The 16,860-nt window shown below is 38.8% G+C and overlaps 1 protein-coding gene across 1 annotated transcript in view; it reads right to left on the reverse strand.

The window, feature by feature from the left end:
• Positions 1-16,860, reverse strand: part of nnt (nicotinamide nucleotide transhydrogenase) — a 48,745-nt gene that overhangs the window by 18,787 nt on the left and 13,098 nt on the right. The window contains exons 3-13 of the mRNA XM_042509244.2: positions 15,890-16,103; positions 12,234-12,463; positions 11,722-11,939; positions 11,090-11,177; positions 10,826-10,914; positions 10,082-10,269; positions 9,570-9,703; positions 8,762-8,953; positions 6,845-6,998; positions 3,857-4,018; positions 286-396 (exon numbers count right to left, since the gene is read on the reverse strand). Coding sequence (XP_042365178.1) covers positions 286-396; positions 3,857-4,018; positions 6,845-6,998; positions 8,762-8,953; positions 9,570-9,703; positions 10,082-10,269; positions 10,826-10,914; positions 11,090-11,177; positions 11,722-11,939; positions 12,234-12,463; positions 15,890-16,043 — 1,720 coding nt within the window. The 5' untranslated portion in view covers positions 16,044-16,103. The remainder of the gene's footprint in view (positions 1-285; positions 397-3,856; positions 4,019-6,844; positions 6,999-8,761; positions 8,954-9,569; positions 9,704-10,081; positions 10,270-10,825; positions 10,915-11,089; positions 11,178-11,721; positions 11,940-12,233; positions 12,464-15,889; positions 16,104-16,860) is intronic.

Below are 16,860 nucleotides of genomic sequence, written 5' to 3' on the forward strand. Positions count from 1 at the left end.
TTAGAGAGTGATGAGTATTGTAATGACTCCGGGAACACTTTGTCATTTTAATGGGAATTATTAAGTGTAATAGCACGGGTGAATGTGTGTGGTCCAAGACAGAGCCACCAACTCTGGTCTGAGCAGGTGGTAAGAGAGGGCAGCTGCAAAACTTGGTTCAAAAGCATGTTATTGTACAATCAATATAAAACACTTCAATCTCCAGCCTAAGTTGATATTTTATTGGCTAAAGGTTGCTGTAACTGGCAGGGATCACTGTGAGGTGTCTATGTGCGGGTGACTCACCAGCAATGTTGACCGAGGAGATGAAGGCAGCCAGCACGGCCAGTGTCTCAGCAGTAGTTGTTGGGGTGTAGCTGCCTCCCATCAGGGACAGACCACCCACAGCCGTCAGACCTGCAGAACAAGAATACTTTAGTATTCATGAACCTCCACTTTTATAGTTTAGTATACATGACATTAACGCCTTTGGTGAAGATGTGAAAAAACAACAACAAGAAAAAAGTAATTCAGCCATAAAAAAAAGGTAATCTTGACACTTATTAGCACTTTAACATCAAGAGACATTTTCTAGCTGTCTTCTTAAAGGAATACTTCACCCCTCTAAAGACCAACTGTATATCAATTACCCATGTTATGTTGAATTTATTATGAAACTTTGTTTTTCTCATATGCCTCCTCTAAATAAAGATTACCAGAACTGAAAAAATTCTTTATGAACTTAAGTCATAGAGGTCTGCATTTCATAGCAGCAAGACTATATTAAAACTTCCGTTTACAAACCCTTACACATTTCATGCTGTATCATCCAAGTCTCATTTATCCAGTCGTATTACACCAACAGAGAGCCATTTCCAACAGGGAAATGACCTGCTCTCTTCACAGCAAGACTCCATTGAAAAATCAGTAATTTAACCTCGCTGAACACTGGAGCTGCTGGTTTGCCGCTGACTTGATCAGTTTTGTTAGTGTTGTGTGACTGTGGTGTTTTAAAAGGTCTGTGTTCAGAGAGGTAAAATTACTTTTTTTTTGTCAATGGAGCCTGGCTTGGATGAGAGCATCTACTAGATTCACTTACAGTTCAATTCTCTTTTAGTAAGTGCTATCTGCTTGGGACACACTGAGCATACGACAGGATAAATAAGACTTGGATTATACTGCAGGAGTTATGTCAGAGTTTCTGAACAGATGTTTTTTAAAATGGTTTTGCTGTTGTTAAAAGCGGACCCCTATAACTTCAATTTGTTTCATTCTGTATTCACCATAGGCATGAAAGAAAGACATTTTCATGAATTCAGAGTACTATAGTGAAGTATTCCTTTAAGGTTAGAATACTGTGTCTGCTTCCCACATTGGAAAAAGACAGAAATAGAGAGATTTACTGATAAAGACATAAAGAGAAAGAGAGAAAGAGAGAGAGAGAGAGAGAGAGAGAGAGAGAGAGAGAGAGGGAGAGAGAATGAGTGTTTACCAAAAGAGGCTCAGGAAACCTTGATAACATCGGCTCTGTAATGACTTACAGGCAGTAAGATGCAACACACAGCACCCCGGGAGCCGGCATTCACACGGAATTGTGTTTGAATACAATTTAGGTTGACTACAGGTACAGAGTGTGTATGTGTGCTTGTTGTTGCTTAGTTTGAATTTTCAAGTAAGCCATATGTGAAGTTTGACCTTCTCTCTACTACTCTACTCTACTTTATTCTTCACCAAAGTCAACTCTATAATGAAGTGTGTATATCAGCTTCTAAACAAAATCAAATTGCAAATGCTGCCAAACATAATTTCACAGCTTCTACTGCATAAATACAGACTAATTACAACTTTCCACTGTCATAAAGGGATGACTCGAGCAGGAAATATGAGAAGTTATTGTGATGAGGTTATAATAAAGACATAATTCACAGGATTTGGTTTGGTTTCTAGCACAAAAACACCCGTACGTGTGTTAGGAGGTCACTGGTCATCAATTTTCTTCATAGAGACAGAGTGCAACACGCCACACCCTGAAAGCCATGGCGTCTCTGATACCAAGTCTGATACTTACACATTTGTCTCAAAAATTGGCACACTTTACTTTTTTGTGAGCTACTTGATCCAAAAAAACAAAAGATTCAGTTACACCATATAGGTGGAGATCAAAGACATGTCTGGGCACAACAACTAACAGATTAGCCAGAAAGAAAGCCAATAGGCTTCAGGGGACACACACCAACTATGACACACACACACACACACACACACACACACACACACACATATAGATATAAATATATATATACACACTGGGTGGCCCAATGTCCTGTAGGTGTGTCGCTGTGACGAGCATCAGCTCACAGGCTACAGGCAGAGTGTGACAGTGAGTCAGTGCTCTCGAATAGATTAAAGCATTTCTATCAGACACCAGATATATAAAGATGCACTTCAGTGAGCCACTGGATATGAGACCAGCGTCTAAAGAATTTAAGATGACCCACCAGTCAGAGTCACTGCTGGATGTAACACTATAATCTCCCCATGAAGAATATAACTGTCCCTCATTCAGGCCCTAAATTCCAATAGGATTCCCTAATGTCTGTGAGTGATTGTGTGTGTGTGTGTGTCTTTACGATGCCTGGCACAACAATAACAGAATTATGTTGGTCTCACTGTTTCCAGAACCACAGTCAGTCAGCGACAAAAAAAAGGTAATAAAGTAGGATCAAATATGAAGGGAAAATACCTGAAAAGGGAGAAAAAGAGGACAGATGGAGGGCAGACAGATTGGAGAGCAGAAAGGAAAACCTTTAAATGAACTTTATGTATTCATTTCTTTCTTTTATGGTCTTATGTTCTACTAAGTTACACGTGTGTTAAATCTTCAGTCATCGATTTTGTTCAGATGAACTGGTTTTTTTTTTAATGTTTGCTTGATTGTGCATTCATATATACATGTACTGGTATGTAAGTATGTCCTTTTTATTGTTGCTAAAATCAATTAAGACATTGTTGGAGAAAAAAGAAAAAAAGAGAGATAACCGAACTGAAAATAAAAAGGGCACAGAACCAGAGCACAAGTAAGATGGTGTGAGGATGGAAATGTGAAATCCGGGTAAAGGTATAGGTAATTAAGTTTTAAAAGGAAGTGAAAACTGTTTTTTGGTTGTTGCACTGCTGGGCTCTGCAGCTGAACTCTCATGTCCGGCTGTGTGCGCGACTAAACGAGCAAAAGACTTCCCTGACCCTCAAAGATCACCGACAGTGTGTTACTTCCTACCCCAGTGTGGGTCTCAAGAGTGATCAAAGCCACGAGAACACACACATGCACTTACCTCTCTAACCTCTTAACCCCTCTGTGTTAAGCGGCAGCCGACAATAAGGACACAATCTTTAAAGTTTTTATATGGACACTGAAAATCGACCTGCGGCACTGACATGTTTGATCCCCAGGCTAGGTATTTACTTTATGTTTGAATGCTTTATGCTTTGTTTTACATATTTTATTCCAATTTTCTACGAGCGTACTACATGTTAGAATTTCATGGTAATTTGCTGCCATATTTTTCTCCACATTTCATGAATAGTCCAAATCTATTCCAGTCTAAGTCCAGTCTACATGTCCAGAAACTTAAACTGGTCATATTTGAATTAATCTTGATGAATACATAAATTTAATCATATGACAGGCAACTCCAGTGCAGATGTATCAAAGAATATTCATCATCACATTTATAGCAAAAATATTAATGTGACATGTAATCGTATGGATTTCAGATCATTCTGTTGCATCCTACCGTGTGCATGTGACTAGCAGAGGAGGTGTACAGGACTGCATTATACTAAAGTGTGTTTGTAAAAGACACAAAACCCAACTGACCTGAGATTGCGTTGGTGACAGACATGAGAGGAGAATGCAGAGCTGGAGTAACTCCCCACACTGTGTGGTATCCCACAATGCCAGCAAGACCGAAGGTGGTGACCATCTGAGTGAAGGCCGCGTTAGGAGCTGACAGACCCAGACCCATCATGGTGGCAGCACCTGCAACAGAGAAACAGGCAAGTTAAATGGGACCTGTTAACTTTTTAAAATTTTTCTGCTTTAAACACAATGTTAAAATGTTGGATGTAAATGTGGCCGAGGTTTCAAATGATGAGATATGCAAAAGTAATTCCTGTGAGCGACAACTTCAGGCTGCACACTGCTCTGAATACTCTGTTTCCAACGAACAGACGTCAGATCATGACAGATTTCTTTATACAGTCATCTGCTCCTGGCACACTACTGTAAGTGTTTAAATTACATAGCGTACAGTGCAACATGGGCATGCTAACATCAGTGAATCATGAAATCTTGGTTGCCAATGTGGTTACTTTCTTGCTGATTTCAAATCATATTTTTGCTGGAACACATCTGGTTTAGAAGCTTTTATTGATGATTTTTCACAGTAGAAATGCCACTATACTCCATTACAGTTATTCCCAGGCTTTAATGATGATGCAGACACACCAACATATGCTGGAAGACCTGGAAATGCTGATCAATCAGCGCAGACTGAGCCTTTTCCACAGGCAAGTTGAAAGAGACAGGCACTAAAACTGTATTCACTCAGACAGACTGAATACAGGTGTTCCCGCACAGAAAATAATGAGGGCATCGTTTGTTTTTTTAACCATTAAAGCATGCAAACATGCTCTAGTAGAACTTTAATACAAGCATAAAACCTTATAATGAGCACAACATGTCCCCTTTAACGAAAGAAGAGAGCAATTGTAATATCTATAGAGCTCTTACAGTTTACCACGGGGTAGATTTTGTTTAAACAACCTGAAAACAATTGAGATAATTAACATTAGTGTACAGTATGTTTAGCAGTGCTGCAACTAACAATTACTGACTAACAAATATTTACTATTTCAAGACATCTGTTGATTATTTTCTCAATTAATCGATTAGTTGTTTGGTCGATAAAATAAAAAAAAAAAAAATGGTGGAAAATGTCGATTAGTGTCTTCCTAAACCTAAATATTTGCTTTACTGTCATTCAGAAAACATAACAAAACCATAAAATATTCACATATAAAACGGCTGGAATTAGAAAAACTGCCACCCCCCAAAATCAACTTAATCGGTTATCAATTTAGTTGGTGATTAACTCACGCTGCAACCCTTTGTCCCAGGTTGAAAATATTAATGCATTCTCAGAACAAGGCAGAAAACTATCCAATATTTAAAATAGAAGCCAAAACTAAAGAGAGGTCAGATTAAAATACACTTAACTTTGTGTGTTTTCCTATCCTGTTATCATCTTTCAACGCTTGGCTTACAGTAGCAGTTTAATTAGGATAAATGATCTTTGGAAATAGTATATTTCGCAGCTATAAGCATATTTTCTTTGACTGCAAGATGTGGTCGGCACTTGACCACCCATGATGTCCTATTTTCCTTTTAACTTTAACAGAGAGGTATAATTAACAGTCAAAGAGCAATTTGTCTGGTTCCATTTGCAAGGCTGGTGGCATGTAACAAACATTCTGCTGTGGCAAAAGAAGTTAGGTCTGTGACAGTCACTCTAAAATGACCAAAATGACTAATTTCCATGCCACACTAATAAGCATTTAACCAGCACGAAGTAAGTTCTCACTCTTTAAAAAGAGAGCAGCTAACACCAGCAGCTGTGTGGTGGTGTTAAGTAGGAAACAACCCGAGTGCCTAAACAATGTGTGAACCACATTAACTGCATGTGGCGCGCTTACACAGGGCGCTGCTGTGTGGCACCATGGGAACTACTCACTACAGCACTACTTCAAACACACACTCAGCTTGACACTATTTTTTACAATGCACACTTCCTGAAACTGACAGGGTGTCTGTGTGTGTGTGTGTGTGTGTGTGTGTGTGTGTGTGTGTGTGTGTGTGTGTGTGTGTGTGTGTGTGTCATTTCTCACCTCTAGTGCACATTCCAGCAGTGACCTAGAAAGCTGATTATTAATCTGTGCTTCACCTTCCGATGGGCCTTTAAGGGACAGTTGACCTAAATAGGACCTAAATATTAAAAAATATATATTTTCCCTCTAACATTCAGTGCTATTTATCAATCTAGATTTTTTTGGTGTGAGTTGCTGAGTGTTGAAGATATCAGCCGTAGAAATGTCTACCTTCTCTTGAATATAATGTAATTAAATAGCCGTTAGCTCGCGGTGCTTAAAGCGCAAAAAAACAAACAAAAAAAAACCCCCACATTTGAAAAACTCAACAGCAATGTCTCTTTCCAGAAATCATGACCCGGTTACTCAAGATAATCCACAGACCTTATTTGGAGCAGTTTCATGTAGGAACTATTTTCTTCAGCCGAACAACCACCATCTGACTCACCTTGCAGAAGAAAGTGTACATCTACTTGTGGACAAGAGGCTCAAGCATGTGACTGAGATGAAATCAAAAATGGCATCCACCTTGGCTGAGCAGTAATGTTAGCTATCTCATGTGAACTAGCAGAATAAAACTATTAGTTAGCTCATTACCGTTGCTATTTTGAATTGAGCAGGAGTCTTTTCCCCATAGATGCAAGCTTCCTTCTGCACAATAATGCAGTTGGCTAGTGTAGTTTGGCAGAAAGAAAATGGTTCCTACATAAAACTGCTCACCACCGGGTCTGTGGATTGTGTTGAGTAATCAGGTCATGTCAGGTGGATACTTCCGACTCTCTGCAACTCATAAATAAACAATCTAGATTGATAAACAGCTCTACAGGTAAGGGAAAATTCTATATATATATTTTTTTGTCAACTGTTCTTTTAAGACCCAAAGTTTGTCGAATTTTCTCCTTAACCAGAAAATCTAAATTTAATGGCACATTCAACTCACCTCCAGTGTACACGCCAGCAGTGGTGAGTGTAGCCCTGAAGGGGGAGATTTGTGCAGCCTTCTCTTTCTGTAATTCCTGGACGGTCTTGGGTTTAGGTGGAGCTGCAGTGGGCACATTGTTAGGCTGGGGAGCGGGGAACAGGTTCTTTCCATCCTGGAGGGGACAAAAATGAGATGGAGAAGAAAGAGTTCAATCAGTCTTTCCTAACCACTATATTAATGGCTTGGCTTGTAGATATCTACTTTTTATTCCCTGATCTCATCACCTGATGGTGTCCAGTGACCTCTGTTGTGTTTAGAAATCTGTGAATCATTAGACTGTGCTGTCAAGATCAAAGTAAGCAAACTAGTCATCAGTAAGTAATATCTATGCTTCAGTATCATTTGTAAGAAGTGTAGCCATTATTATGATCAGAAATGGGAAAACTGTTTGTTCATTCAAAGAAAAGATAAAAAATAATCTCCCTAAAATCTATGACTTACGACTGATATGAATAATGTTAATAAAAGGCCAAGACTAAGCCACATTAGAATTTTAAAAATCCAATAGCAATATTTTTTTTTGTTTTTTTTATATTAACATGGAGCATAAAAACAAACATTTTATAAGGATAAATTTGCAAAACTGTGACTCTGTTACCGATCAGGGCAGTTTACAGCAAAAATATATGCATGCAACACTGTTTCTATATTACCACTGACCACAGTGTAACATGTGACAGGTTCCATTCTCATTCCTGCACCTTATTCTGAACGCTTTGGAGAATTTCAACCAAGAATGAATTGGTCTGGAACCCAGCAGGAACCAAAAAATACCAGGTTTTCCATGATCTGAAGTGTGAACGGTGAACAGTGGGCATGTCATGTTCTATAAAAAGGGAAGAGAGGACTGAGGAGGCTACAGTGGAAAAGCTAAGTGATAAATTAATGTTTTAACATAAATAGTTTGGTCAGATCTTGTTATTTTGGATAAAAGCTAAAATCTTTAATAACAGAGCAAAAGCTAGCAAACAATCAATGCGATCTGCCATCATTCTACTAATATTTACTGCCGTTATGTATTACGCAATGCCCTCTGTTGATGATGCATACTCAATTACAATTGTTCCACTCAAAACTGGTGGAAGTGCACTAAGTGGATTTTAGAGCTATTTCTAAAGACATATTTTACTTTACTTTATTTTGTTGAAAAAAAAAGAAAACAAATGCTGTAAGAAGTGGAATTGGGATAAGAGCCATATAAAATATTTTTTAGTTGTCCACTTTTTTAGTTTTGTAAAAATAATTTAAAAAACTTAAAGAACTGTTTGGATGCAGATTCTTGTATTGCACTGCAGAGCTATTGAACTGTCAAGCATAGGCACTAATTGGATTTTAGTAACTTTTAAGTACTTGAAGTGTGCACTGTGCAGCTGTATTATCCAGGTAAAAACAAGAATCAGGCAAAGAAACTTGACTGGAACATTCCTATGTAGAACAGTATTGAAAAGCACAACTTTTTACTTTTTACTATAAAAATTTAATTGCCACAAAATAGCAACATTTTAGTACAATTATCTGAAAATTTCAATTTATAATTGCACAAAATAAGGTTAAGTAAAGAGTGAGTGAGAAGCTCATAAAACATTTTTTTTCCACTGTTAATGCTCACACATGGATAGTAAAGTTTGTGTTTATTGCGGGCACATCACTCTAGTAGCAACTGCAGATACGCTCTTTATGGAAAGTGTTCTTAGGGTGACATCTAGTGACAGTGAAAGAGACCTGCATGCATTTTGAGTGAATTTCTACATGACTGCATGGATGCTCCGTTTTCCTCTGTGCTGCAACCTGCTTATCGGCTGAGAAATTTGGGTGACAGCTCAGCTTTACACACATGCATGTTTGTTCAGCTGTGGTCCGCATCAGACCTCGTACCTGCATGACAATGGATCCCCTGACGACGTGATCCATGGTCCCATAGTCAAACTCTTCCTTGACATCGAGGTAAAAGTTGTCCTTGTCAGGGCTGATGGCCCGCATCAACTTAGTAATGTTGTTGGAGTACAGAGTGCTGGACTGTGTTGGTAAACGGCTGGGCAGGTCTGTGTAGCCGATATGGGTCACTCCCTAAAAAAGAAATAAAATAAAAAACAAAAGATGCCTTTAAATTTGTATTTATTTATTTATTTTTTATCCCACTTAATCACAGAATTTCAAAAATTAGTAGAAATTAATTTCATTTTTTAATCCCGTTTTGAATTTCATTATCTTGCATAACAAAAGAATAAGGTAAAGCAAGTCTTACCAGACTGTTTTGATTAGGAGTCAAAAAAAATTGCATAGGACTAGCATGAAGTGGTAATGTCCATATAGGGGAGTCCCATGGGTAACCATAGAACCCAGGGCAAAGGTCAAGGAACCACTGTGAAATGACCATGGTGTTTTTCCATCGTCCAAATTTAGCCTAACTTTGGAGCGTAACTTAGCGCATCACCTGAGAAACAATTCCCCAGATCTTCTAATTTCATATAATACCAGTATCATCACTGTAGCTTTAACAGCCTCTTAAAGACAGGAATGTCGGCCGGAAATTAAAGTGATTAAAAACGAAAAAAAGAAACAAAACACAAAACACATTTATGTACGGACCTTAATTGCATAATTAGTAATGTGTTAACGCTGACAGCCCTAAAATAAACCAGAATCCTTTGTTTTTTGTTTCAGTGTTAGTATGTGCACTGACCTTGTGTAGTGACAGCTCTCCAGGTACGGTGGTCTCAATGTTTCCTCCAGCCTCTGCTGCCAAGTCCACCACTACAGAGCCATCTTTCATGCTCTCTATCATTGGTTTGGTGATGAGGATGGGTGCACGCTTTCCTGCAGTGTTACAATGGAAAAAGACGTCAAGGCTTTGGTAACACATTCCCAAAAGGAGAAAAATATTTACTACAGCAGCTGCTGTGGATATGTGGCCTTACAATGTACAAAAACTAATGAAACCAATGACTAATGGAACAAAAACTGTTGTAAAATATGTTCCTGTAAAATTTTTTTTAATGGTCAATATTCCATAACTGAGCCTTTTTATTTCGAAATTCTTTGACTACCTGCCCAGAATACATGTCTCACATTCTGTGATATTTCAGATACGGGTATTTCACAACCTTCTGTTTGTTTGCCTCAGCAATGTTCCCCCAGTTTTTACATTTAGAGTTGGCGTTTACTCTGTGTGTGAGTCTGTGTCTCTGTACATACCAGGGATGAGAGCAGTGGTGATGACAATGTCCACATCCAGACACTGTTTGGCAAACAGCTTCATCTCTGCCTCTATGAACTCTTTTGACATTTCCTTGGCGTAGCCTCCCTGACCCTCTCCTGACTCCTTAATGTCCACCTCCAGCGGCTCTGCGCCCAGAGATTTGAACTGCTCCAAAGCTGCAGCTCTGGGAGAAAAAGAAGTTATGGTTCTTTAACCAGGCAAAAGGAAAACATCTCTACAACAACATAAATCTAAGTGTTTGTTGTCCTAAAGACTGAAGTCTTAAGGACTATAATTGATATAGGGATGGGAATCTAGAACCAGTTCCAAATTGTTTGACCCATCTGCATTACATACCTCCGAGCTCACCAATTCCTAATCAATGCCAGCATTTTTTTCTGACATTGCACATTGCAAATTGCAAAACAATAACATCAAACTAATTCTCTCTCTAACTCTTATCAAAGACTGATTCAAAACTTTTTAATGCTAATTTTTCAATCCCTTTTAAGACTTTATGGATTTGTGGGAACTCTGTAAGGTTTGAATTAGATTGCAGGCACACATACAGCACATCAGATGCTGCCATTACAGTAGTCAATTCTACCCAATTTACCAAATCTGATTGTATTAGCAGGTCAACAACATCTAATGCTGCACTTGTGCTCAAATACAATCTTTCAAAGCAAGTATTCATTTCATTTGCAATTCCGACATACAGTAGAAAATCAAGAGCAAACCTGGTGTCAAATCCTCTGACAATGGCTCCCATGGCTCTGGCAGAACCAGCTGCTGCCAATCCAGCCACACCTCCTCCAATGATAAGGACCTAATCACAAACACATACATGATATCATTTGGGATGGCCAGTACAGAGATTTAGTGTGTTAAAACTGTCACAGAAAAATCAACACACACAATAACAGACAAAAGTCCAACTACAGAAACACACTACAGAAACTATAGTAACAACTATAAAAAACACACAAACTCCTACTGCACACCTTTGCAGGTGGAACTTTCCCGGCTGCTGTAATTTGTCCGGTGAAAAAGCGACCGAAGTTGTTTGCTGCCAGCACAACTGCTTTGTACCTGAAATGACAGAGGGTAAAATAACACTAAAAAAGAGAGAGAGATGGAAACATCAAGCAATAAAGACATAGGTATGAGCTGTACTGCATTTAAACATTTCCAATTAAGACAGCAGGAACTTGCTGGTATGTACATTAGTGTGTGGCTTTCTTTTTTTCTTCTTCTATCTCTTTCTTTCTGATTTCTTAAAGACATATGTTATTCATGGTTCATCAATTAATGTGAAATAGCAAACGTATGTTTCTGTGCAAAATGTTGCAACATGCACAAATCTGTGTGCAAGCATTGCGCAGGTTTACATATATTTTTGTATGCCACATTTTTTAGTGCTAATACACATATGCTTATGTTTCTCAAAAATAACTACATAAACAATATTAAAAAAAAGACAGCAGAACCTACTCAGATATATTTAATACCCTAACACATGAAATTGTAGTAGCTCTCTTAAACAGACAGTAAAATGACATTTATGAGTCACTCAAGCCCAAACTTCTCATAAACACCGTAAACACCCCCCCATCCGAAGGCTCCGTGTACATACCCTGCGATGTTCGCCATGGAGCTCAGTGCATCATAACCCTGGGCGATGGTGACTCGGGGCACCTGGTCCATTGCCAGGACAGTGGCCTTTTTCTGGGACAGCATGTCCATCAGCTCAGGGTTCTGAGCCGGGTAGATGAAGCTGATTAAAGTGGCTGCGTCCTTCATCATCTCCACCTCATGGACACCCAGGTCAGGGTTGAAAATGGGGGCACGAACCTGAAAGCAGAGATATCGGTCGAAAAAGGTTAGAGTAGAAAGGAACGAAAGAGGCAAAGATAAAAACTAGATATGAACAATTATTGAGATTTCATTATGCAATTTCAGAGAAAAAAAAAGATTCATAATATCCTTTCAATGTATTAGCATTTTGAAGAAAGAATGATTTAATTCATGAATTTATTGACTTTTAAGACTTCCAAAGGATTTGTGGGAACCCCATTATTTACCTTCATCTCCCTCTCTCTGGCCTTGGTTAAATATTAAACGCACCACCCCGGATTTAAATCCTACCTTAACCAGCACATCAGATGCCATGACATCTTTAAGGTCTTTAATTGTTGCTCCAGCCTGCGTATACTGCTCATCAGGGAACTTGGAAGGCTCTCCGGCTCCTGACTCCACAACGACATTGAAGCCCTGTTTGATGAGCGCCTGGACACCAGCGGGGGAAAGCGCCACACGACGTTCATTCTGGAAGATTTCTTTTGGTACACCGACTGTGAGCTGTTTGTATGGAATACCTGCAGAGGCAATGAGAAACAATACAGGGGCATGTGACGAAAGTGACGAAAAACGATCAAAAACAGCAGAAAGAGACAGTTAATTTTTTGATGGAGCAGATCATTGCAACTATTGCAGCTTGTCTCATGATTTAGGACATAGGAGATTGTTTGAAGGAATGTTTTATTATAAACATTATAACACAGATGCCTTTATAGGCAGGCAGATTCCTCTGCAGCTTCAAGGAGAATCTCAGAAAACGGCCATGAGTTAAATATGTGTTTACCATAAATACTGCACTCTATATGCAATGTACTCTGTAGACAGACAGACAAGGTCGGTGTCCAGCAACACCACCAACAGCCCACAGACATGTTCGTGGCTCTTTGAGGCTGTGCTTAGTTTAGTGTGTTAGTATGCAAACATTTGCTATTTAGCACTCAACACAAAGTACAGCTGAGGCTGATGGAAATGTCATCATTTTTGCATTTGGTAATATTTGGTATAGTTGGTATTTGGAAATAAACCAAAGGCAAATTTCAACAAAGTCATTAGGATACACTTTCTTGATATCAAGGGTGTCTCTACCACATAGTTAATTAGGTAGATATGACATTTTACTGGATACTTGAAAATGGTGACCTGCTGCTGGCACAAGAAGAAGTCAGGGATCACCAAAGTCACTAGGATTTTTCGGGACCATGAATGTCTGTACAAAATATACTGACAAATCCATAGCATAGCTTAAAATATAACAAGGCTTCAAAAGAACAGCAGAAAAAACATCCATCCAGCTTGTCTTGATTTAAAGTCACCCTCCAGACATATTTTTAAAAAATATACTTTGACTAATATTTTGTTCAACATAGTTCTGCTTCATAATAGTGAAAAAAAACTCTGAAAGGGGGACAGAAGCACATATTCTCTTTCTCCCTCGTGCAAAAGAGATACAATGAGTATGACAGAGACACCGAACTATTCTTATTTTCAGTCAGTTCATTCTGTGTCTTTTTTAGTGTCCAGGCAGGTCACGTGTTGTGTCAGCTCCTATGGAAAATTCCACTGCAGCTTTTTCCCACTGTTTCCTTGTCTATACATAAACACACGAACATCTGACAGGCTGCCTTTCCTCTCAACTTGCTGTGGTAAAACGTGCTTTAAGAACTTTTGTTTCACAAAAAGCTCCACAGCACAAAACAGCCAAAAAACTTGTTGCTAGCTATTAGGTTACTGCATTTCTATATACCAAGAGTGACCACATGCCACTAGAGGAAATGTTCTCTGCCACTAACCAAGAAAGAAAACATTGTCAGTCGTCATGTCATAGTCGTGTTGTATCATGTCATAGTCGTGTTGTATTTATCTTTCAGTAAAAATGTACCTTGTATGCCCTCATTGAAACAATTTTTGATGCCACGGGGAAAATTTGACAAACATCATCATTTTTTAAGGTACTGTATTAATGTCAGAAAGCTCAGTGTCATGCCAACTCAACAGCACTGTGTCATTTTGTCCATGTCATAGTTCACATTCCAGTTTTACATCAACAAACATTGCCTTCATCTATACTGTACGCCTATAGGCTCCCTACAGGTCAGCACACAAGCAATCTATATGAAGTGTGTGGTGTGTTACCCCCCTCCAAGAGTGTGTAAGCTGATACATGTGTGTCCAGAATAGACGCTGCCAGCTGGCACTGGCTGAACTAAAGGAATGTCAGCATGAACCAGGTCAAAAGCTACCCTTAAACACCTACCTACACATACAGAGAGACATCAGGAAAATCATGAACCCTGAACCCTGAACACGCAGACATGAAGCACCTGAAACCAGTTGGTACTGGCTTTCAAAGCACACACACGTTCTAGGTTACTGGGTACAGAGTAAGGGCATGGAAATGGAGAATGGTGCCTGAAGGCTGCAGTATCCTAAATATGACCTTGGGACTGAAAGCAAATGCAGGTAGCAGCAATGACCTCTACAATAAAGTTTTCACAAAAAGATTTTCTCTGTGCACTCAAGGGATTCCCCTCTTCATAACAATTACAATAAAGAAGAAATTAAAAAGAATGAATGAATAGGTAGCACTCTACTTCACAGCATATTAACAATAACAGATTTGTTTAATCAGTTGCCAAGGCCAACGAAGGACAGCAGTATGAATAAGGATACTTGTCTGTCTACTTGAATACTGAGTAGTACCGTACTATGAGTATGTGGCCACCTGCTATGTTGCACCTGATAGACAAGCAGATGAGAATGCACCCAGGTGTTGTTTTTACCTTGCTATCAGTAGTAAAACCCCAAACCTAAAAAGCTGGGTCTTAAAATTAGATTTTTAAAAAAATATACCTGTGCAATATTCTTGTTATTTGATAAATAGATTTTCATAAATAATATGCATATGTATGTACTGAGTATTTATGTTGAAGTTTTAAACATAATCGCTTTTTACCTTTTCTATTTTTTTTTAGTCTTTTATTCTTTATATTGAGCTCCACTCGGGTAGTTCAACTAAATCTCGTTGTGTATACCTGTACAATGACAATGAAAGTATTATGAAAAAAAGTATTCTGATTGTGGTATCCTTGCAATGCATACACATACATATGAAAAACTGCAGCATCTAGCTAAACAGAACTGTCATCACCATGTTTCTTTTTGTTAAGTTTTGTCTGACCTAGCAAAAGTAAGTTAGGCGACACGAGGGGTCTATTGAGAAGCTGCAACCAGAGAACATTTGGCATCTTGAATTTAAAAAAAAGAACAGTTGATTCATTATCAAAACAGTTGTCCATCAATTTTTCTGATCAACTAATCAAATTATTTCAGCTCTAAGGGCAAACTTCCCATTTGCAGCTTTTCCTTTAATCACTCATCCAGTATGTACAATCTCAAGAACAGCGCAAATTATCAGCCAGATGAGCAATGAAAAAAGAAAGTTTCTAATTTACAGTACAACTAATTTGTGGCAGCTGTACAAACTGTTAGGTAATGCTAATCACTGTAATTATGTAACTTACAGCTTGTAGATCAATCTACACATGCTGCCATCAGATGTGTAAGATGTGGCACACTGTCAAAGTGTTTAAGTTTGGAACTGCATTATTTGCTCGAGGTTGGCTGGAGAAGCTTTAAATGTATCACAGTGTCAGTGTTTTCCTGTGTATGTTGTACATTAGATCCATGCTGATATTGACTTTTGTCGTTTGCAGGATCATCTGGCCTAAGTGGAGGTCTCTGCAACAATATTGTGCTGCTTTCTACTGAAAGTTTGATCTTTTCAAACTACAAAAACTCAAGGTTTTATTTATTGTAATGATGTTACTTTACTGACCATTTGTAAACAAAAATGTTAAATTATTATTTTCACTGATGTAGCACTGGATGCTTTCTGTAAATTATTCTGTTATGCCCATGCCAAATCAATGTGTATGTTGTCTTACCTGGACTGGCACACTGTCCCAGAGCTTGATGGGTCCTGAAAAAGCGAAGGCATGATGATTTGATTCCACGGCTGCTCTGCAGCTTCACACTCGAAACACCGCTGAACACGGGGGCCGAGCAGCTGGCCGCCACAATACGTAGGAGGCTCGCCATGGTGCACACACCCGACACTCACACACCAGGAGGAGCTCAACAGGACAGACAGCACCCCTCCTGGGGAAGAGACAGGTGGGACACAAGGGCAGGAAGAGAGGGGGGGGGGTTGTGGGTAAAGAGGAATAACAGAAGGATGAATGTGTGGGAACAAGAGAAGTTAAATATCAGAATGTCAATATCTCAATCATTATTAGCTTGTCATTCAGTTGCACATTTGAACTACCCTCTTCCTCTGTAGACTAAACACACACTAGTTTACATAACAGGTCACACACTTTTTACATGCAAGTGTACCCAGATCCAACACACATCATGGCTGTCTGAGCCACATAATGAATTTGTCAAATGTATTTACTCACACACATACACACATTTTCAGACAACCATAAACACTTCTTTAAAATGCAGTCTACTGAACGACTCTATGGCTGACAACAGCATGAAGGACAGTATGTTTACTTTAAAGGGAGATAATGGAACTGGGATTGACTGGGATAGCTTGGCTGGTGTAGCAGGGTTTAAACCAGAAAAGACCGGCAATAAACTCCACTGAGGGCACCGAGACTGTTTTAGTTAACAGGTCAAAAATCAATCGACAATCCGTTTGGAGAGGAGAAAACAAAATGAAAACTGAAAACAATAAACGCCATTTGCGCTGAAACTACAGCTTAAATAATTTGTTAATTAACTGAAAATTTACCATAATATATACAGTTTATATATAGTTGCAAATTCAATATCTTTGGGTTTTGGACTGTTTGGGACTTGACATTTTTACACTATTTTCTGACATTTTAATGGCTATACAATTAAC

Source organism: Plectropomus leopardus, chromosome 20 (assembly GCF_026936395.1).
Source record: "Plectropomus leopardus strain MGB_pleo_1.0 chromosome 20, ASM2693639v1, whole genome shotgun sequence".
Classification (NCBI taxonomy): Eukaryota; Metazoa; Chordata; class Actinopteri; order Perciformes; family Serranidae; genus Plectropomus; species Plectropomus leopardus.